Below are 21,975 nucleotides of genomic sequence, written 5' to 3' on the forward strand. Positions count from 1 at the left end.
TGTTTATTGGACCCGTGTCCCTCCTGGCTTGTTTCGGCAGCCAGAGAGGTGACCGGAGACTGGATCCAGGCTGTTGTCAACACTTCACTGAGGGGGGGGTCTTCCCCACTGCACTCAAAGAGGCGGTGGTTCGCCCTCTCCTCAAGAAGCCCAACCTGGACCCTGACTCCCTTAATAACTACCGTCCAGTCTCCAACCTCCGCTTTTTAGCGAAGGTTGTCGAGTCCGTGGTGGCACAGCAATTCCCTCAATTCCTGGAGGAAACTGACTACCTGGATCCTTACCAATCTGGTTTCAGGTGCGGTCATAGCACGGAAACAGCATTGGTCGCCCTAGTTAATGATCTCTGGCGGGCCTGATGGGGGTTGTTCCTCCATCCTGGTCCTTCTTGACCTCTCAGCGGCTTTCGATACCATCGACCATGGTATCCTACTGCAGCGACTCAGGAGGTTGGAGATAGGAGGCACTGTTCTGCAGTGGTTCTCCTCCTATCTCTTGGGCCGCTTGCAGTTTGTATCAGCGGGGGGTCAGAGATCCTCCCAGAGGCCCCTCACTTGTGGGGTGCCTCAGGGATCGGTTCTCTCCCCCCTGCTCTTTAATATCTATATGAAGCCGCTGGGTGAGATCATTCGTGGTTTTGGGGTGAGGTAACACCAATATGCAGATGATACCCAGCTTTATATCTCCACCCTGGATCACCCTAGGGATGCCCTTTTTGTCATGTCCCGTTGCCTGGAGGCGGTGTGGGCTTGGATGGGTAGGAACAGACTCAGACTCAACCCATCCAAGACTGAGTGGCTGTGGATGCTGGCATCTCGGGATCTAGAGGTACCATCTTTAGTGATAGGAGGGGAGACTCTTACCCCCCCCCCGCTAGGGTTCGCAATCTGGGTGTCCTCCTGGATTCTCGGCTGTCCATGGATGACCATCTGATGGCCGTAACCAGGAGGGCCTTCGCACAAGTACGTCTTGTGCACCAGTTGCTCCCTTTCCTAGACCGAGATGCCGTTGCCATGGTCACCCATGCCCTTGTTACTTCTCGGTTGGATTACTGCACCGTCCTCTACATGGGGCTGCCCTTGGGATGCATCCGGAGGCTCCAGCTGGTCCAGAATGTGGCCGTGTGGGTAGTTACCAGAGTTCCTCGTGCAACACCTCTCCTGCGCGAGCTGCACTGGCTACCGGTTGCTCTCCGGGTCCGTTTCAAGGTGCTGGTGCTTACCTATAAAGCCCTACATGGCTTAGGCCCGGGGTACTTGCAGGACCATCTTTTGCCTTCCTCCCACCGTCCCATGCGCTCCCACAGAGCAGGCCTCCTCAGGGTGCCATCGGCCAAACAGTGTCGACTGGCGGTCCCCAGGGGGAGAGCATTCTCTGTTGGAGCGCCGACCCTCTGGAATGATTTGCCCACCGAGCTCAGAATAGCCCCGGACCTCCTCTCCTTTCGCCGCGAACTGAAGACGTGGCTCTTACGTCAAATAACTTGATCTGCTAGGGGTTGCACAAACTGTAATAATTTTAAATATGGTTTTTAAGGGGTTTTTAACTTATTTTGTGATTTTGTGATTTGTATTATTGATTGTTGTTGTAGCCGCCCTGAGTCCTTCGGGAGAATGGCGGCATATAAATCGCAAAAATAAATAAATAAATAAATATTTCCCAAGTTATTTATTAACACTTTTCTACTTGTGTTTTTCCCCCACAGGATTCGAATCTTACACTGTACGCTGAAAATCCAGATTTAACATTGTGTTTCCAGAACACTATCTTGGCTTGGATCCCATGCATCTATCTTGGGTGCATCTTGCCATTTTACCTCCTTTATCTAAAATACAATAATCGAGGCTACATTGTATTGTCTATGCTGAACAGGTTCAAAACGGTAAGATCTTTACTTCCCCAAGGCACTATATAGACAGTAACAGATGTGCCAATCTTTTAAACAATTAACTTACAAGAATAGATAAAGATAAAGTACTGTGCCAAATGAGTTAAGATGAACAGAATCCAATTGTATCTTCTATTTTGAAGCTTATGATTCAGCGATTGAGCAAGTAGATGAACTGGGAAACACTGAAATAGAGCTTGATTTTATTAAACAGTATTTCAAAGTGACTGCCATGTTTTTAATTCTCTTGCCACTAATGAGTCAGACAGTTTCTGAAGAATGAAAGACTTTAGAATTCTTTTGCATCCTGCATAATGAATTGGACATGCATGACATCACATGCTTGTGACTTGCAATTTTATTTCCACGTTCTTCATTAACTCTGCTTGTTGGAAGCTGGTTGGAAACGGTGATTGCATGACCGTGAGGAGTTGCAATAATCATAAATGGGTGCCAATTATGGGCAAATGGTGATCACATGACTAAGAGACACTGTAACAGATATAAATATGAGGATCGGTTGCAAATCTGATTTTTTTTAATTCATTTAAAATGAATTACAACTTCATTGTAATTTTCAATAATTCTTAAATGAGGTAGTCCGTAAGGTACAGGTTGTCCTCCATTAATGATGGTAATTGGGATGAGAATTTCTGTTGCTAAACAATGCAAAGCACAGTGTCACATGGCCACATCACTTAACAATGACAGTCCTGGCAGTCCTGGTTGCTACTACGGTATTAACCAAATCCCACACAATCATTATCTAAGACCTACCCTGATCTACACATCCCCCAACTTGGTCTCTCCCAGCCTCAAACCTTGGTAAGGTAAGGGGCTGCCTCCTCCAACTCCCTCTTCTCACCTGTCTCCCCCTACCATCTGTGCTCTTTTAACCATCTTGCACTCCGCTGACCCTACTTGCATTCTAATGTGTGACACAAGTGTGGAGGTTGTTTTTTTTTCACCATGATGTCATAGGACACATCTTGTCATTTGGTTCCCCTTGCCCACTCCTCACAGGTGTTCATGTTCTCCTTCACCTCCGTGGCTATTCATAAAAAGCCACCTTACAAGTACTTCAGGAGAATTATGAGTGTTTAATGTAAATGCTCCCTTTAGCTATCAAATTAGTTGTTATTGTTAGTTGCGAAGTCATATCCGACCCATCGCGACCCTATGGACAACGTTCCTTCAGGCTTTCCTGTCCTCTACCATCCTCTGGAGTCCATTTAAGCTCACGCCTACTACTTCAGTGACTCCATCCAGCCACCTCGTTCTCTGTCATCCCTTTCTTCTTTTGCCCTCAATCGTTCCCAGCATTAGGCTCTTCTCCGTTGAGTCCTTCCTTCTCATTAGGTGGCCAAAGTATTTGAGTTTCATCTTCAGGACCTGGCCTTCTAAAGAGCAGTCAGGGTTGATCTCCTCTAGGACTGACTGGTTTGATCACCTTACAGTCCAAGGGACTCGCAGGAGTCTTCTCCAGCACCATAGTTCAAAGGCCTCAGTTCTTTGGTGCTCAGCCTTTCTTATGGTCCAACTTTCACAGCCATACATTGCAACTGGGAAAACCATCAAATATATCAAATATCAAATATAAGTGGCTAAACATTCCTTATCTCTTTATTCACGGATTAAGGAACTGAATTTTGAATTAGACTTTGGTCTTGCCTGCCCTCTTTCATTACTCTCTTTCTGTGACATTCTTAGGAATTAAGAATCTCTCAGGTAGTTGTTTATATTTCTAAAAGCTTATTAGAATTTATCCAGGACAATAGTCAAAAGAGAAGGGGAAGCTTAACTCCCGCTCATAGGGTTTTTTGTGATAATTTTGTGATATTTTTTGTAATATTTCTGTACTGCAATATCCAAACAGTTTTTTTAATTAAAAAAATCACTTCAGTAATTATCAAAGAAGTGAGCACCACTCCAATGTTTTACAGCAGTAATCTAAATGTATTCACCATCTAATACAGAAGCTTATGGTGATATTTTCAACCCATTGAAGTAAGAAACTACATTTGCATTTTTTTTTAAAAAAGCTTATTGGGACTATTTCCTTTGAGTTCATTTACTTTTCTTGAAAGCAATTGGTTTGCAATGTGTAGCCTTTTCCAGCCCAATGTGTTTTCTCAGTTTTCTAGTCCAACCTATAGTTGTGGTTTTGTAGTTTATTCTTAGTACTGTAGTCTCCCACTAGCTCCACTATTGCTAGGTACTCCAAAGTCTGCTAGATACTGGGCTGCTCCATATGAACCATGGGCAAAAATTCTGATCTTGGGCCTTTGGGATCTAAATGATAATGATAACATTCAAACCCACCCATTGCTAAGCAGATCAAGACCAGAGTGTTCTGCTCATTTGCAAATTAGAACTAACTTTTCCTCACAGCCCTTTTCTCTCTCGTTCTTTTATCCTCTTTATTTAAAACACTGTTATGGAATGATGTAAAGCTCTAATCTTTGTACTGAGCAGGTTTAAAGTGGAGTCCAATATAACTAAGCCTCCTCCATGCCATTTGTACAGCTTGATTGGTAGTTCACGGATCCTGAGAATGCTTTTTCAGGCTTGTTTGCTTATGTATGTAGGTATGCATGTATGTGTCTAACAAATTTATAAGGCTGCACAACTCGTGCATGTTGATTCCAGGCAGCTTACAGCGTTAAAATATCACAGTGTAAAAAACACATGGATAAGTAGAAACCTCTGAACCTGTTAGCCCTGATTTATCAGTTTATTTGATTTGGGTGAGTTCACCAACGAGGTAAGGCATCAAAACAGTATCCCATTGTAGAAAGGTTTTGGTTTGCCATAGGTAGCTATTAAACAGTGAAACAGTTTGTGTTTGTCATGAGTATATCTGATTGCCTCAAGGGTTGATTTGCTGAATGATAAAGATTCGGGACTCCCTTAGGTTAACTGCAAGCGTCTTCCTTCCTAATGATGATCACAGGAAGGTTGCTAGAAAGAAAAAGAGGAGTCTTCACCCTCAAGTAAATGCTATTATATGGGTTCTCACTAGAAAATAGTGTAACCTCAACCCCTCCATCTCAATAAACCTTGCTAACGATAAGTCTGTGATAATCATGCTTGGAAAGAATCACTTCCTGTTTTTAGACAGCTGCCAAAGACCTGATGATCCACTTGTGGCTTGTTCAGGATTTGTTTCGTGGTTCCTGTGCCATTGGACAGCAGTATAACTTTGTCTCCAATTTCGTATGTGTGTGTGTGTGTGTGTGTGTGTAGAGACGGAGGGAGGGAGAGGGGAGGGGGAAGAGAGAGGGGGGAAGGAGGGAGAGGGGAGGGGAGAGAGAGACGGAGGGAGGGAGAGAGGGAGGGAGGGAGAGAGGGAGAGAGAATATCATTCTTTTACAAGAGAATTGCATAACAAAACAAGAAATCCAGAATTTGAAAAAAAATTGTGTCCAAATAAACATGGTGGTTCAGGGACTGTAAATTAATTCTATTAATTTAAATCTGCAGACCAAGTGAAATTGCCTAACAGCTCCCGCGTGCACACAAATCGTGATGTTTGCTTGTTATTGCTTACGATGTAATTGATAATAAAGGACCAAGCTCCCCTTGCAGATTTTTGCCACTACATCTGCATTTTAAAATTTAGGAGATGTGTCTATCCTTCTCAGTCTATTTTAGCATCAGAGGACTTGCATATTGATTGTTGATAGTAACATCAATAACATTAATTCTTCCAGCAACATGTTATTTTGCCCTCTTCTTTTACTTAAGCAATGATTTACTTTCTATGACCATCTGCTGAGATTCTTTTTCTCACATTAGAAGGCACACATCAGCAGCAATACAGTTTCCTTAGTAAGGTATACCGACTAGATGCCGTAGCACTACCCTCAAATGTGCAAGAATATTGCAGGAAAATTTCAATAAAATTACCAAATTATTCTCACTGCTCCTTTGACACCACAACAAATATTCTTATTTTAAAACAGGGGTGTCAAACTCGTATCGTCATGTGACATATCGTGACTTTTTCCACCTTCGCTAAACCGGGGGTGGGCGTGGCCAGCACATGACCCATCCGGCCCATGGGCCACAAGTTTGACACCCCTGTTTTCAGATAAGCTAAGTAGGAGATCAACTTTATTGGAACCCTTAGCTGGCAAAAGATAAGATAGGAATGGCAAGTGAGTATAAACTCTGGATTGCCAGCAAAGAAAGGCTTTTAAACTAAAATAAAGTGTGTGTTACAGGCTACTAGTGCTGTAAATGTTTGCAAATATGCTGAAATATAACTACTTTTGATACGTTTTGTGCATTTGGAGCCTTAACTGTGATTGTCTTTCTCTCTCCTTATTATAGGCCTTTGCTTTTGTGCTTTGGGGGGTTTGCTGGTCCAATCTTTTCTATGCCTTCCATGAAATCACGCAGAACAGAACTCCATCACCTGTGTATTTTGTAACGCCTTTAATTGCTGGCATCACAATGGTAGGTGTGGCTTTCTCTTTTTACTGTTATTATTTGCATTTTGAAAAGAAGTGTGATGATTGGAAATATTTTGCTTAGCTCAAGTACTGCAGAGCCACGGAAAACCAGGGGATAGTTCCATTTTCACAGCCCATTCATTTCCTTAGTAGCAGAAGTTGTTTGTGCTGCTGTTCAGTGATATCAGCAAAAAGGGAAGCATTCTGGAGCATAGAACAAAGAAGGTTTTGGATCTGGTAACCCCCTTCCATCTTCCAAACAGGAAGCTGGATGGGGGGTAGGAAGAGCAGTGAAAGCAGTTGAAAGAGATAGATTGCAAAGTTTGATGGCACGAGCAAAGGATCTTTCTGTGGCTCATTAAAGCACCTGCAACTTTTGGAACACTGGGGAAGGTGTTTTGAAGGCTTTCCCCAGCTGTCTGCACCTATATGTGCACATATAGCCATTGTGTTTCATTGGCAGTTTCAGTGGAAATGTACTATGTGTATGCACACATATGGAAAACACATGTGGGAAAGCCAACAAGCTTTTGCAAACTGTATTGTTAGTACAGCTCTAATGCACAGAGAATAAATTCTCAATCCTTGGAACTTGTCTTCCTTTCCCCAGTTGGATTTGGGATTTGATTGTTCTATACCATAAAGTGGGATAATGAATTACATCTTCTACTGTCCAATAAAAAGAAGGCAAGAAATTGAAGATCTGCCTTGTGTGCGCATGCTTTAATTTAAAGGAGAAAAGACAAATAGATCTTGGCAAGAGTGGAAGATGTAAGATGCAAACTGCTGATTTTGAGCTGCTGATTGGTCCTCATTTGCTTTTTGTCTGCAGCTCTGAGATTGTCTTAAGGTGTACCACTTAAAAAAGAAAAAAAACAGTTTCTTGGATCTGTAGATCAACATCTACAGTACTTAAATATTATTTTAGTTCTGTAGAGAAGGAAGAAATTTGGCTATATATTTAAGTGGAATTAAATTAAAATTATTATGATTTCTGCTTTGGGTAAGCCAAAATGTTGAATAACATAACTGTTCCTTCATCCTTTAGTATTGTCTATTCTTCTGCCTAAAAACCATGTCAATGTGGGGAAAAATCTTTTCTTTCCTTAGGCTCTAGAGAATGTTTTCACTGCTTTATTCTCTGAAAATTCAAATAATTTTTTGAGAAAAAATATTAAAAATCCAACACTAATATAATAAAGATTGAGTTAAGCATAGGAATGTGATATATGAATATCAGGACAGAGAAAGAAAAGCAATGTTCTTATTTGCACAAATGAAGATAACATCAGTCCACTAGGAGGACTGAGTCCACTAGGAGAAGGGTGGTATACAAATTGAATAAATAATAATAACATTCACCATCACTGAGCAAAATTGTTTTTCATAAAGGAGACAAAAACACTGGCTACCTAGTCCTAGCACAAAAATAATAACACCTCACACCATATAAAAACAGACTATTTCAGCTAACTGCTCTTCTATTTTTTGTCGAGAACATGATTTGGAGGTATCCATCAGGTCACCAGGAATTAATCTTGGGAAAAAAAACTTTAGGGAATTTAATCCGATTCTTATCATTCCATTTCACTGGATCTCCACTGACTTTCTTTTGCAGCTGGCAGCCATGTTGCTCATCCAGTATGAAAGACTTCATGGTGTCCAGTCCTCAGGGATCCTAATCATCTTCTGGTTCTTGTGTGTGCTGTGTGCTGTTGGTCCTTTGAGATCCAAAATCCTTGGTTCTCAAGCTCAGGTAAATTAGGTGTGCTTGTGTTGAATCGTGCCATATTTCCACAGAGTTAATGCTGGAAGGAAGATGCTTGATGGTCCATTTGCGGGAGTTATGAGTGAAGGGCTACTTATAGGCTGAGTTTGTGGCAGATGAATAATTTATCCAACTATCTAGATTAGAATAGCAGATGGTGTTTCAGACTGAGATAAGGACACACTAATAGGTTTTGATTCTGCAGTGATACAGGAATAACAAGAGATTCTTCTTCCTAGGATCATGAAGGGAAAGTCATTTTGAAGCTTAAATACCTAGAAATCTTTGAGAACTATTAAACCACGGAGGGAGAGGTAGCTCATGGTAGGCTTTTCAAAGCCTACTAATTGCACTAAAGCAACAGTGTTGTGAGGGAAAGCTTCTGGCCAAATGCTTGAAAAAAATAAAACTTCGGTTCCTGGGAGTTTTCCTTGGAAAGGGCATTTCCATGCAGAGTGGGTACTGTGATGCAGCTGATATAACAGTAACAGTGGGCATAATGTTCGAGGGTAGGACATGGGAAGTCACCTTTGTGATGGGATTGCCTCTAGCAATATTTAATTATTCATCCTAAGTTTTCTTATTTACTACAGGATCTTCTATCACCCGTAGTGTATTAACTAGACAAAACTTGAAAGTAAATAAAGGTAGTCCTTGAATTACAATGGTAACTGGACCGGAATTTCCATTGCTAACCATGACCAATGTAGTCATGAAGCGTGACATCATGTGACCATGTCACTCAGCCACAGCAATCCTGGCATTCTCTGTTGCCATTATTAACCAAATCCTGTCAGTTGCTAGGTAAGGACCCACCCTGATCCAAGCCACTCTCAGCTTGCTCTCTCACAGGCCCAAGCCTTGGTAAGGCAAGGAACTGCTTCCTGTTCAACTTCCCTCCCCTCCATCCCTCTCAGCTCTATCCTTTTGGCTGGCTTGCACTCCTCTGTCTCTTCCAGCCTGCCCTCTGCTGGCCCTGCCATTCTGCCAGCCTTGCCACCTTGTGCTTGCTGGCCCTGTAGGCCCTGCTGACCCCAGCTGTCTTTAATCTCTACCTCCCTCTGCTGAGGAGTTGCCCCTGGCCTGGCCCTATGCAAGGCAATTGTTGGCTGTGTTGGCTCAGCCTTCTTCCCCGGGCTGAGCCTGCCATTCTCCTAATTGCAAAGGCTGTTCTCATGATGCTTTGAAAGGACTCTGAAGGTTTCTGAAAACTTTCCAAAGCATTGCAAGAAGGGCCCGTGCACTTTGGGAGAATGTCGAGTATGGCCTTCTCACAAGGCTTTAGAAGCCTCAGAAGTCTTCCAAAGCATCATGAGAATGGCCCGTGCAGTTTAAAAAACAGTGCAAGCAGCTTCGAGAAGGCCTAGCATGGCCAGCAGCTGACTGACATAAAGCCAAGCCAGGCATGTCTCTTAAATAGCAGGAAAAATACAGCGAAGGTCAGCTAGAGCTTGCAGGGCCAGCAACAGAGGGCGCTAGGGTAGCAAGGTTTCCAGAGTCACACAGCTAGCGGAACATAGGGTGATGGTGGCAGCTAGGCAACTGTAGTCCTGGGGTGGCACTTCTCGGTGGCACCAGCAGCACCAGGGATGAAGTAGAGCATCAGGGGTGGTGGTAACCAGCTGAGATTGCTAAAACCCTGGGCCACTACTTCAGTCTCATCACCCCGCCCATGGTGCCAAGGAATACAGCTACATAGGACAGCCAAAAGGACAGAATTGTGGAGAGTGGGACGGGGAGATAAGCAGGTGTAGAGAACTGAAGCACCTGAAGTTATAAGTGAGGGTGACTGCCAAGACTTTGAATTTTGATCATGTGACCATGTGGGTGTAATGGCCATAACTTTTGGACCAGGCATAAGTACCATTCATTCAGCAGCACTATAACCTCAAATAGTGACTGAACAAATGTTGTAACTCAAGGGACTGCCTGTAATCCAAAAGACAGAATCCTCCTTTCTGTCTTGCAAATCTCTTTATTGATTATATAAGACGTTAATATGTCAAATCAGAATAGTCATGTTTTACCTTTCATGGTGTTATTTACCATCTTAATGAAATTCATCTATTAATTTTTTTTAGGGTAACATTATATTGTTCTAGTTCATTCTCATTGTTGCCTCAAATGTACAATTTCGATATGTATTGAGAAAGCAACATTATATTTGTTTGTTATTTTACTTTTCCCTTGCTGATTGCCACTGTCTCTTTTTAGGACCAAATTGAAGGCAGATTTAGGATGATCATGTTTTATATCTACTTTGCACTGATCCTTATTGAATTTATTCTTTCGTGTTTCAAAGAAAAGCCTCCATTCTTTTATCCTGTGAATCTAGATCCGGTAAGTAAATTTTTAGATTTTTTACCCCTAGAGTTTCATGAGTGCCGAATAGTTGGTTTGTTCATGCCAGTTTTGTTTTCCTGAGATGCTTGTCAAAACCTATCTTCCCTCCCAACTTTGTGTAGGCTGCAATTTATACTAATTGGGAGATGGTAGCCTATGATCCTGGCCCCACTTCTTGCTTTTGAAATCTTAGTTTTGCAGCTGCTGGAGCCCCCAGGCAGATTTGCTAAAACTCAGTGCCACAGTTTCCTGCTATTTTTAATTGAAAAATACAATGACAGTGCTATGTAAACTCTAGAATGAATTAAAATACTTTTATAAAAACAAAGAACTTCTACCAAATGTCCTCCAAACAGAAAAGAGGGGGGGAAAACAGCATGAGAGGGTTCCATGCATTTTACACTCTCCCCTTCAGTGTAAGTCATTGCCTTCTAATATGATTTCATTCTCTTCTTCTTGAAAACTGTGAAATGTAGCCTCTGGCTGCCAAAAGATCACACAGCCCAGTCACAGTTTATTGCTCTGTTTCTAGTCAGTGTTAGAGTGAAATTTGCCTCTCAGCAATCACTAATGAGAACCCCCCTGTAATAATAAAACTCACAACATTTATTGTCCTTTGACTACCAATAACCCATTGACCATTCAGATGCAAGAAAGGAATGAGGAGTGAAGCTGGGACTAGTTGCCAGCTCATTCTGAGACAGAAGGCAGGTTGTAGAGACTGGCTATCTTCATTTTTATGAGCTTTCTGTGAAGATAAGGTCTGCATCTAATTAAAGATGGATTAATTTCGCAGCAACGCTCCCTGTAAAAGGAAAAAGAAAAAAAAAACCACACCCAACCACAGGGAAACTGGAGCAGGAGTTTGCATAGCTGATCTAGGAGTGAACATGTTTAGTTTCTGCAGAAAGGGTAATTAGCAAGGAAAATCGGTAAATAGAAGAGCATCTGTGCAGTTTGTTTACAGAAATGCTTATTCTTGTTTAATGAGATTCACTGCAAACCATATAAAATCCCCCGGGCAGAATGTTGACTTGGAGAACAAAGAGCTAATCCATTTTGGTTCCAGAGGACTTCTACTCACCCATAAGGAATTCCCTTTCCCTTTCTCCTTATTATATGTTCTTACACTTTCCCCCCCGAGAAACTTTCCATTTCTCGGGAGCATGTTTTGAAAACACAGGGACTCACAGAGAACAGAGAATCTGATCCATCCCCGGTGTCCATTCTGCTGGTAGTTAGACTTCATGAGATATCATTTAGAAAGCAGCAATAAGTCAGGTATATTTTATAGCTCCTCTTTGAACGGTGTATGGGCGTGTGGAAAATATTGGGCTAATCAAAGATTATTTCCATATTCCCTAAAAAGCTGTGCAAGGACTAAGAGCAGAGTGTTTTCTTTTACTGTGTCCCACCTGGCCTTTATTAAGTCTTCTGGAAGCTGGTCAGAGAAGTTCCTTATCCTCAGATACAAGACTCTTCTGTGTTTCCTAAGACAGACATAGCAGAACTAGACTTCCACTCTTTGTTTTGGGTGGTTGATAGCAGAAGTTATTTGGAACCCCACCACTGCATTCAACCGCTGCTCAGGATTCAGGGGGAGGGAACTGGAAGTTGGAGGCGAATCCTTCATTTCATACAAAGATTCATTTCATACATATTTACATTCAAATTATTTTGAATGTGTAATGTGATCTTTCACAGCAAGTTTAGCTAAAAAATAGCATTGACTTTTTTTTTCTTGTTTTGTTTTCTTCTTAATCTCTCCAAAATTTGTCATAGAATCCCTGCCCAGAATTAAATTCTGGTTTTCTTTCAAGGATAACATTTTGGTGGTTCACAAGGTAAGCATGGTTTTTCACATTTTATTATGCTCCTTTGATATTACTGGAGAAGTGCCAGTTGAAAAGCTATCCTTTGTGTTCTTGGTGATCCAGCTACATTCCTATATAGAAGTACTGTTTTGCATGCCATTCATGTACATTTCATGCCCTTTCTTCCTTTTGCTAGAAGTTATATGTTGGTAGGATAGAGGTGAGAGCCAGTTTAGTATTGTAGCCAAGGCACCAGGCTAGAAACTGGGAGAGTGCAAATTCTAGTCCTGCCTTAGACATTATTAAAATTGGCAACCTTTAAAACAGTTTTTCAGTTTCAAACACAATGGTGCAACCTGGATTAATTTTATAAGCCCCCACAAGACCCTAATTTATAGAAAATCACACACACACACACACACTAAAAGAACAATACATGCAAACTAAGTGATAGAAAAACAAAAACAAAATGGCTTTGGTATGGAGGTGAAGGTATTAGGATTAAGACGAGGGAGACATAAATTCAGGTTTACCACAAAAATCTCCCAAGTGAATTCAGCCTCGCCACCTCTCTCTCTCCCCCTCTCTCTCACCAACCTATTTTCAGGAATTGCTATTATGGGGATAAAATGAAGGGGAATCCCATTCTTTTGAAGGAATGTGAAAATTAGAAAACATCTAATTTTTAAAAAGTGTTCGAAGCACTGTATTTGGGAGATGAGACAGGAGGCTAGGGTTTTTTTAGAGACTGTTTTGTATATTACCACTGTGCAAAGCAAACTACAATGCATGAGGGGGTGACTCTTCTGGATCTTGAGGCCAGGAAATAGCTGCTTGAATAAGACTCAGCATGACTGCTTCAACTGGTGAATTTTTCACCAGTTCTCCCAGTAGAGGTCTGTTCTAGGCATGCCCAGGTTTACCCAGGAGACTTCAGGGGAGTCTTGAAACAGCTTCAATGAGCCTTTTTTGGTCAGGGAGCAGATTCAGAATGACACCACATTGGTGAGTGAAATATTTCATGGGATGACTTGCAGAGCCCTATCAAATATTGTTACTGCTGTGGAAGAAGAGAAATGGGTTGTTATGCTGGACAAAGCCCTGAGCTTTCTCTTTGAATATGCCAACTTTGATGGTCTTCCTGTAATTACAACCAATCCATGTTTTATTTGGCTACATGCTTGGTTAAATACATGAACATCCTTGCAAACCATTAGTACGTTGAGAGATAATCCTCCTCCCTCTTAAATTTATAACATAGTTGATTTGCACTGTGAACTGACCAATGCATATTCCTTCCCATATACTAGAAGCAAATGATATTGGCCAAGGGCAAGAAAATACGCAGCAGATGGATAAATTATTAGGACGGTGCAAAACATTTGAAAAATGAATTTTGCAATGCTTTTACAACTTTTGAAAGCAGCCGCGTCACCTACAGGCTCACATATGGCCCATGGGACCTTCTCATTACAGTATTGTGCACACAGAGACAACTAGAATAACTCTGTGAGCCTTGCGAGAGATAAACTGCTTTGGCATTTTGAAGAGAGGGGCTTTGTTGCTTGTTAACATGCATTATGGAATAGTTCTTTCGAATGCTTTGCATGCTCTGTAGGTTTGCCCTTGGAGTAGTGGAGAGAGAAATTAAGATAAATGCCTGCCGTCAGTGGAGGTATTTGCCAGTTAATGTACAAAAAGGTTGTTTGTCCAGACTGACTCAGAGTTATTAATGTGCTTTTGTTACTGTTGTCTAGTTTGGCAATACAAGGCTATAAGAAGCCTCTTGAAGATAAAGATTTATGGTCTCTGAATGCTGATGATAAATCCGAAGTGATAGTCCAAAACCTCCAGAAAGAGTGGGACAAACAAAAACAACGTGGGAAATTGTAAGTTGGCTTTGTTTTGATTTCTTTGTTTGTTTTTTTAAAAAAAGTCATTTCTGTACTTCTGTTTTTATTTATTTTATTTATTTATTTTTTTTATTTATTTATTAAATTTTTATACCGCCCCCTCTCCCGAAGGACTCGGGGCGGTGAACAGCCAAAATTAAAAACACACAATACAAATATTAAAATACATTAAAACAAAATTAAATTATCTTAGGCTTCTCCAATTTAAAACCCCGTTACCCATAAAATTCACCAATTAAATTTTTTTTTTTTTTTTTTTTTTTAACCCAGCCCGGCTTGCTGAAATAAAAAAGTCTTCAGGGCCCAGCGGAAGGTCCGGAGGTCCGGGATTAGTCGTATCCCTGGGGGCAGCTCATTCCAGAGGGCGGGTGCCCCCACAGAGAAGGCTCTTCCCCGGGGGGTCGCCAGCCGACATTGCCTGACAGACGGCACCCTGAGGAGACCCTCTCTGTGGGAGCGTGTTGGCCGGTGGGAGGTTATCGGAGGCAGAAGGTGGTCTCGTAAATCATAAAAATGATTTTATGAATAAAATACAGGGCATTTCTATATGGTAGCCTAAGCCATTAGTCACTTGTGGCTCCCAACGTGCTGTGGCTTGATAGCAGGATTGGGCTGCTGCTCAGTTCATACTCAGGCCAATGCAGGACCTGATAGGTCATTCCCCTGTTTTTGATCCTTCCCATCTATCTTCTCTTCTTCTTTATTTATTTTATTTATTAGTTCGATTTATATGCTGCCCTTCTCCGGAGACTCAGGGCGCCTTACAATGCATTAAGCAATAGCCGTCATACTTTTTGTATATACCTGCTTAGTAGGGCTTTCGGCCTCCCCCAAGCGGTGTTCTTTTTTATACAAAGTCAGCTTATTGCCCCCACAATCCGGGTCCTCGTTTTACCTACCTCGAAAGGATGGAAGGCTGAGTCAATCTTGAGCCTGGTGAGATTTGAACTTGCAGTAATTGCATGCAGCTGGAAACTAAAGTGCTACTTTAACAGCACTTTGTCCACTGCACCACCAGGTTCTTATTGTGCCATATCCGTCATCAGACGCTGCAATCATGTTGGCGATCCTATTTTTATCAACAGCTGCACGAAAAAGTGCTGCTGAGTTTTGTCCAAACCAGTCCCTTAGATTTTGAAGCCATGATGTCCTTCTTCTGCCTGGACCTCGTTTGTCTTTAATCTTTCCCTGGAGGATTAAGTGAAGTATGGTGTATTTTTCCGGGTTTCACCTCACATGTCCAAAATATTATTTCGCTTTTTAATGGTTTCGATGATTTCCCTTGGCTTTCCCAGGTAGTTTATCATCTCCCCATTATCATCATCTCCTCATTCCCATCTATGCAGGAAAGTTATTAGATGCTCATGGAATGTAGCGACTAGAGGCTAAAACATATGAAGAACGGTTGCAGGAACTGGGTATGTCTAGTTTAATGAAAAGAAGGACTAGGAGTGTTCCAGTATCTCAGGGGCTGCCACAAACAAGAGGGAGTCAAGCTATTCTCCAAAGCACCCGAGGGCAGGAAAAGAAGCAATGGGTGGAAACTAATCAAGGAGACAAGCAATTTAGAACTAAGAAATTTCCTGACAGAACAATTAATCAGTGGAACAACTTGCCTCCAGAAGTTGTGAATGCTCCAACACTGGAAGTTTTTAAGATGTTGGATAACCATTTGTCTGAAGTGGTGTAAGGTTTCTTACCTAGACAGGGTGTTGGACTAGAAAAGGGCTGGGCAAATATGGCCCTTTTATGACCTGTGGACTTCAACTCCCAGAATTCTTGAGCCAGCTTGGCTGTCTCAGGAATTCTGGGAGTTGAAGTCCACAAGTTGTAAAAGGGCCACATTTGCCCACCCCTGGACTAGAAGACCCCCAAGGTCCCTTCCAACTCTGTTATTCTGTACAAGCCTCCCTGTGCTTGCCTTTTTCATTTAGGGTTTGGTACCGTGTCTCCCTGAAAATAAGACTGAGTCTAATATTAATTTTTGCTCAAAAAGGCGCATTAGGGCTTATTTTCCAGTTGGGTCTTATTTTCAGGAAAAGATGGTAGTCCCTAGTGTTTGCTTTCCTTCATGGATATCCTCCCCCACCTTCCTGCGTTTGCCTGTCTTAATTTTATGCATTCCACTTATTTAACCTTTTTATTTAATTTTTAAAAAATTTCAATGGCTCGTTCCATTGAAGAATAGAATAGAATAGAATAGAATAGAATAGAATAGAATAGAATAGAATAGAATAGAATAGAATAGAATAGAATAGAATTTTTTATTGGCCAAGTGTGATTGGACACACAAGGAATTTGTCTTGGTGCATACGCTCTCGGAGTACATAAAAGAAAAGATACATTCGTCAAGAATCATAACAACACTTAATGATAGTCACAGGGTACAAATAAGCAATCAAATCATATTAGGAAACAATATCAATATAAATCGTAAGGATACAAGCAACAAAGTTACAGTCATACAGTCATAAGTGGGAGGAGATGGGTGATAGGAATGATGAGAAGATTAATAGCAGTGCAGACTTAGTAAATAGTTTGACAGTGTTGAGGGAATTATTTGTTTAGCAGAGTGATGGTGTTCTTATGTCTAGTTGTTCTGGTGTGCAGTGCTCTATAGCGTTGTTTTGAGGGAGGAGTTGAAACAGTTTATGTTCAGGATGCGAGGGGTCTGTAAATATTTTCACAGCCCTCTTTTTGACTCGTGCAGTATACAGGTCCTCAGTGGAAGGCAGGTTGGTAGCAATTGTTTTTTCTGCAGTTATAATTATCCTCTGAAGTCTGTGTCTGTCTTGTTGGGTTGCAGAACCAAACCAGACAGTTATAGAGATGCAGATGACAGACTCAATAATTCCTCTGTAGAACTGTATCAGCAGCTCTTTGGGCAGTTTGAGCTTTCTGAGTTGGCGCAGAAAAAACATTCTTTGTTGTGCTTTTTTGAAGAAACTATTATTGTACTTTCTGGAGTGTTTTCTCTTTTCAATTTCCTCAGAGGTAGCAGTTCTCTGATGACGAATTCAATACAATTTGGTAAAAGAATGTCTTTATAAACCGCAGAACCAAGGGGGAAATTCTGTACACAGCATAAGAACTTCTTGAAAGGGCAGATTGTATGCCATCATAATCCATATTCTTTGTTAAGAAAATACAGACTCTGAATCCTGAAAGTACTGTGCAGATTAATTTACTAGGCGTGTTTGCTTTTCTGCATAATTTACATCACCTTTTCTAGTTGTAGGAGATGCACGGAATTGCATTCTTTTAAAAACTTACTTCTAGAACTTCTTATCCAACTGCATTGTACTTTATCAGATTTTATCTTTTATTAAAGATTCTATCTTCTACAACTCTCAGACTTTGTCTTTTGTATGGCAAATTGGAGAGAAAATGGATTTTCTCAGCAAAATCATTGAAACAGAACATTCATAGAATGGTTTGAGAATACCAAATGCAATTCTGTATTAAGCTAAATTAAGCATGCTGGCTGAGGAATTTTGGGAGGGTCCACACATCTTAAAGTTACCGAATTTGAAAAACACTGAACTAAATGAACAAAATATGAATTTTCAGGCTGGGAAGATTTAAGGGTCAAATTGGTGTCTTAAACCAAATACTATTTCATCCCTTACATTTCTGCCAATGTAATCCCAAAAAGTGACCCTCAGGATAATTGTGCCATAGCCTCTACGATAGCCCCCAGGCTGAATTATCCTCCTGCCCTGCAGTCTGTGAAAGCATCTCAACATCACATCTTATCAAAAAGAAAGTTAGAAAATCAGGGAATTATCATCTAAATTTCCACAGAGATGGGGAATCTCCCCACAATCAGTGATAACATGTAAAAACAAACTTTTTTCAGCCTCTAGGGGACTAGAGAGGTTTGATGCCATCACCAGAGGAGCAGCCTTAGCATTTTTGCTTCTTTTGGAGAAGTTTCAAATGGATGGTACTAAAATCAATGTATTAAGGTTACTGAGTTCATAAAACGCCTATTTACACTTTTTTGTATCAAGAAAATTTTTAAAAATTTCCGTTATAAACTGGTGATTTGAATTTAAGAAGAAATTAAGCATTATAGACATGGGGCTTTAATGCTTAATAAAGAAGAGGAATTACACTGCAGCTCATCAAGTTAGCACCTGGAACTGTCTCTGTGTAAGCTTTGGAAAGTTAATTCAATATAGCAAAAAAAAAAAACAAAAAACAAGGATACAGTTGGTACTGAGATTGAGGCTTCTGGATTGGTTGGACATGGAACCTGGCTGTTTCCTTTTTCTTATCAGCGGTATAAAAGGAACTTTTAAAATATGATTCAAGCTCTTTTCAACCAAATTTCCTTTCCCCTTTCCTTCCCTTCCCTTTTTGATATTCAACTTTTCTGACCTTCTCCAAAAGATTGGCATTTTGGAATCCAAGCCTATGCTATGCTTTTGCGTCCCCATTTTATTGACGAGGTTAAAAAAAAAACCCAAGGTTAAATTCTGTGCTTATCAAGATGAAACAAAGACTCTGAGGAATAGAAGCCACTATCTGGATGAACCTTGCAAAGAGGCTGCAAGAGAGATGACTTTTAATGTTTCCAAGAAGAAGGCCACTGTTTGGCAAGCATACAGACCTTGATTAACCAACTCTGAGAATAAAATGGCCTATCTGTGAAGGCTTGTAATGCAGCAAATCTTCACATCCAGGATCTCACCCTGATGCCATAATAATGAATGTGCTTTGCTTTAAAAATTCCATGAGACTTCTGAAGGTATAAAATTTGAGCTAACTGGGCTTATTTTGTGGCATTTTTTTCTGTTTCACAAAACAAAAACTCTTTTGCGACCATGCCTCTTCCAATAACTTTGGAATAATATTATTAAAGTGAAACTGTTTTGAACACAATCGGTTGCTCTATTTTTATTTTTTATTTTTTTAGGAGCAAACACCTTTTCATTTCTGGACAGTATTATGCCATAATAATGGTCTTACTAGAGCTGTTCCAAAGCTACATTTGCAGATTCCAAGACTGCTTGTCCTGCTGTTCAAGTTTCTTATTTGTAACAGGACTCTTCTTTTCAATTGACTGAAACAATGTCTTTCTTTGTCTTAGGAAACATGATGTATCTTATACAAAGGACTCTAATCAGGAGATGAATCACATAAATGAAAGTCCAGGAGAAACAGAACTCATGTTAGACATTCCCACTAAGGAGAAAGAACCTTCCTTTTTCAAAGCCTTACTCAGAACTTTTGGCCCTTATTTTTTAATTGGCTCCTTCTTCAAAGTAATCCAAGATCTGTTGTCTTTTGTCAATCCCCAGTTGTTAAGGTAAGCTCCATTTTCAACCTTCGTTCTCAAGGGCAAGAGAATTTCCGTGCTCTTTTTAGATTATATATTAGTACAGCTTTCTGCAGTCATTTGGGAAATCTGGGAACATGATCCCCAAGACATGGGGGGAAGGAGGCCAAATTGGAGAAGATTACTTGTGAATAAAAATGATAGATTGAATGGAATATATGGAGGTATCCCCTCTAGGCCTGCTATAATAGCATGAGTAAGTGACATAATATTCCCCTTATCCCATGTTTCTCTCCAATTCACTGTTAGACTTGCTCATATTCAAAATGCATTTTCTAAGAGGAAATCAATTCTGTTTGGAATCGCTGTTCAGATTCCCAAGTGTAAGTTGTCAAGTGTAAAAATTACACATGTGCATACTTCCCTGCAATTGCGAAGTTGTGAAGCTGTAATTTGCTTCAGTTCTCAGCATCTGCACCCTCCATATTAATCCAATGAAGCATTATACTTTTGTTATTTTTATATGCTGAAATGGACAAGCTGTGGCCCTCCAGACAGTGCCAAATTGCAGATTCCTGCAACTCCGGCCAGCACAGCGGAGAAGCAAGGGATTTTGAAGATTGAATATTTTGGCAATTGAACAATATTTCGAGAATCTTAGCTTGCCTATCTCTGCTTTATGAATGCATGTCTTTTTCACTTTAAATGCTTTAATGGAAAACAAAATCAACATTACAAAATAAATAAAGTGTTTGAGATTATATTTTGGCCATAATTGGACACATGAATAAAGTTTGGTTCTTTCGTAAAGTTTGTTTGTTTGGGGGCTACTCTACCAGCGGGCTAAAAGGAAGTGATGTTTTGCTCTGCCCCATTAATCTTTTTATTTTCTCCTCCTTGTGTTGTCTGTTTATTTCAATCTTCTTTTTAAACAGCATGTTAATTAGCTTTGTGAAGGATAAAGATGCTCCCTTATGGTGGGGATACCTGATTGCGGCGTTGATGTTTCTCTGTGCTGTGCTGCAGACAATAATCCTTCACCACCATTTCCAGTACTGCTTCATTACTGGAATGAGGCTGAGAACTGGCATCGTAGGGATGGTCTATAGAAAGGTGAGAGCAAGCGTGTATCCTAACATATCAGGAGAGGTTGCAGATAGTCTAAAGCCCAGAGACCTTTGGGTTGTGTTTTCTCTCAAAATAAGAATGAGTAACATTAGAACTGTTGGCTGTAGATCAAATATTTATCTCTGTGTGTATATACCCACTTGCAGAGTCTGAAGTGGTTTAATATTTAGTTGACTTTCCTGACGCAAGTACAATCAACAAATGGCAAATGAGTGTTGGGTAACTGCATATTAAGTACATCCTGATAGACTTTTGCTGCTTTTTGATAAATTAATAAGTCAGCCCTAGAGCTAGTTTGCCAAATTAGAGCAATTTTTGGATTTTTAAACTGTGTGTCCTATTCAGCTGTCTATTACTGCAGCTCTGTTCTGTGTCAAAATACTCTTCCATCTACCAGCTGCTGTTTAGTACAGAAAAGTGTCGAATAAGGAAGAGCTAATTATGTTATTAATATTAGCTATGCTCTGGCCTGATATTAATTGCAAATAATTTAAAGATCAATTGTTCACCAAATGCTGCTTCATCAGAATCTATAAATGGCATGCGCCATTATAAAAAGGAATGGAAATAATTAGATTAGGCAGAACAAAGTGCAACTATAATAATAAAATAGTTTACAAAATGATGCTTTGCACAATACTCTAACAAGGTAGTCCCCTCCCACAAGACATTTATAATCTTAAATTTCTTGCTTATCTTTTCATCTTCTTTATCTAATTATCATGTTTTGCCTGGCTGGTATTCTAAAAGCAATTCAGCCAGGTTGCTTTTCTATAACCTCCTGATAAGAGGCTTATGGTAGACCCTCACTTCAAGTCAGATGGAAGTAATACCTTTCACAACATTACTAGATGGGGACACAACAGAATCATGACCTATAGTCTTGCAGCAATAATCATATATAAAAATGGGTCTTTTCTAATTGACTGTCCATTAATCCCAGCAAGAAAAATTCTGGTTTTAGTTGAATGTTGATCTTTAAAATTCTTTGCTTCTGAACTCAGAAATTTCTGGCTTTTTTTTTACAAGTCCACCAGGCATGATAAAATAACCCTTGATCTTGTCCATATTTCCAGGATAAATTTGAACAACTTTTATACATTCTAAATAATTTTCTGCAGTCATATACCAGCAGACATCATTTTATAAAAAATCTCTTTCAGATTATAACATAATGTAATTTTCAATCTTTTACTCACATATTTTCCCACTGTTCATCAATACATTGTGTCCAAAATTCTTAGCCCATTTTATCATACAATACAGTCTTTCATTTGTTCTTCCATTTCAAATTTCAATAACAGTTTATAAAGGTAAAGGTTCCCCTCGCACATATGTGCTAGTTGTTCCCGACTCTAGGGGACAGTGCTCATCTCCATT

The 21,975-nt window shown here is 40.3% G+C and overlaps 1 protein-coding gene across 1 annotated transcript in view; it reads left to right on the forward strand.

Annotated features, from left to right (window-relative positions):
- Positions 1–1,013: 1,013 nt before the first annotated feature.
- ABCC3 (ATP binding cassette subfamily C member 3) overlaps positions 1,014–21,975 on the forward strand; it is a 60,584-nt gene continuing 39,622 nt past the window's right edge. Inside the window, exons 1-9 of the mRNA XM_070934418.1 lie at positions 1,014–1,127; positions 1,706–1,882; positions 6,224–6,349; positions 7,964–8,101; positions 10,328–10,453; positions 12,239–12,300; positions 14,028–14,159; positions 19,279–19,497; positions 20,403–20,580. Of these exons, the coding sequence (XP_070790519.1) occupies positions 1,014–1,127; positions 1,706–1,882; positions 6,224–6,349; positions 7,964–8,101; positions 10,328–10,453; positions 12,239–12,300; positions 14,028–14,159; positions 19,279–19,497; positions 20,403–20,580 (1,272 nt within the window). The remainder of the gene's footprint in view (positions 1,128–1,705; positions 1,883–6,223; positions 6,350–7,963; positions 8,102–10,327; positions 10,454–12,238; positions 12,301–14,027; positions 14,160–19,278; positions 19,498–20,402; positions 20,581–21,975) is intronic.

This window comes from Pituophis catenifer, unplaced genomic scaffold (assembly GCF_029215685.1).
Source record: "Pituophis catenifer annectens isolate HBS135680 unplaced genomic scaffold, rPitCat1.0.hap2 SCAF_2, whole genome shotgun sequence".
Classification (NCBI taxonomy): domain Eukaryota; kingdom Metazoa; phylum Chordata; class Lepidosauria; order Squamata; family Colubridae; genus Pituophis; species Pituophis catenifer.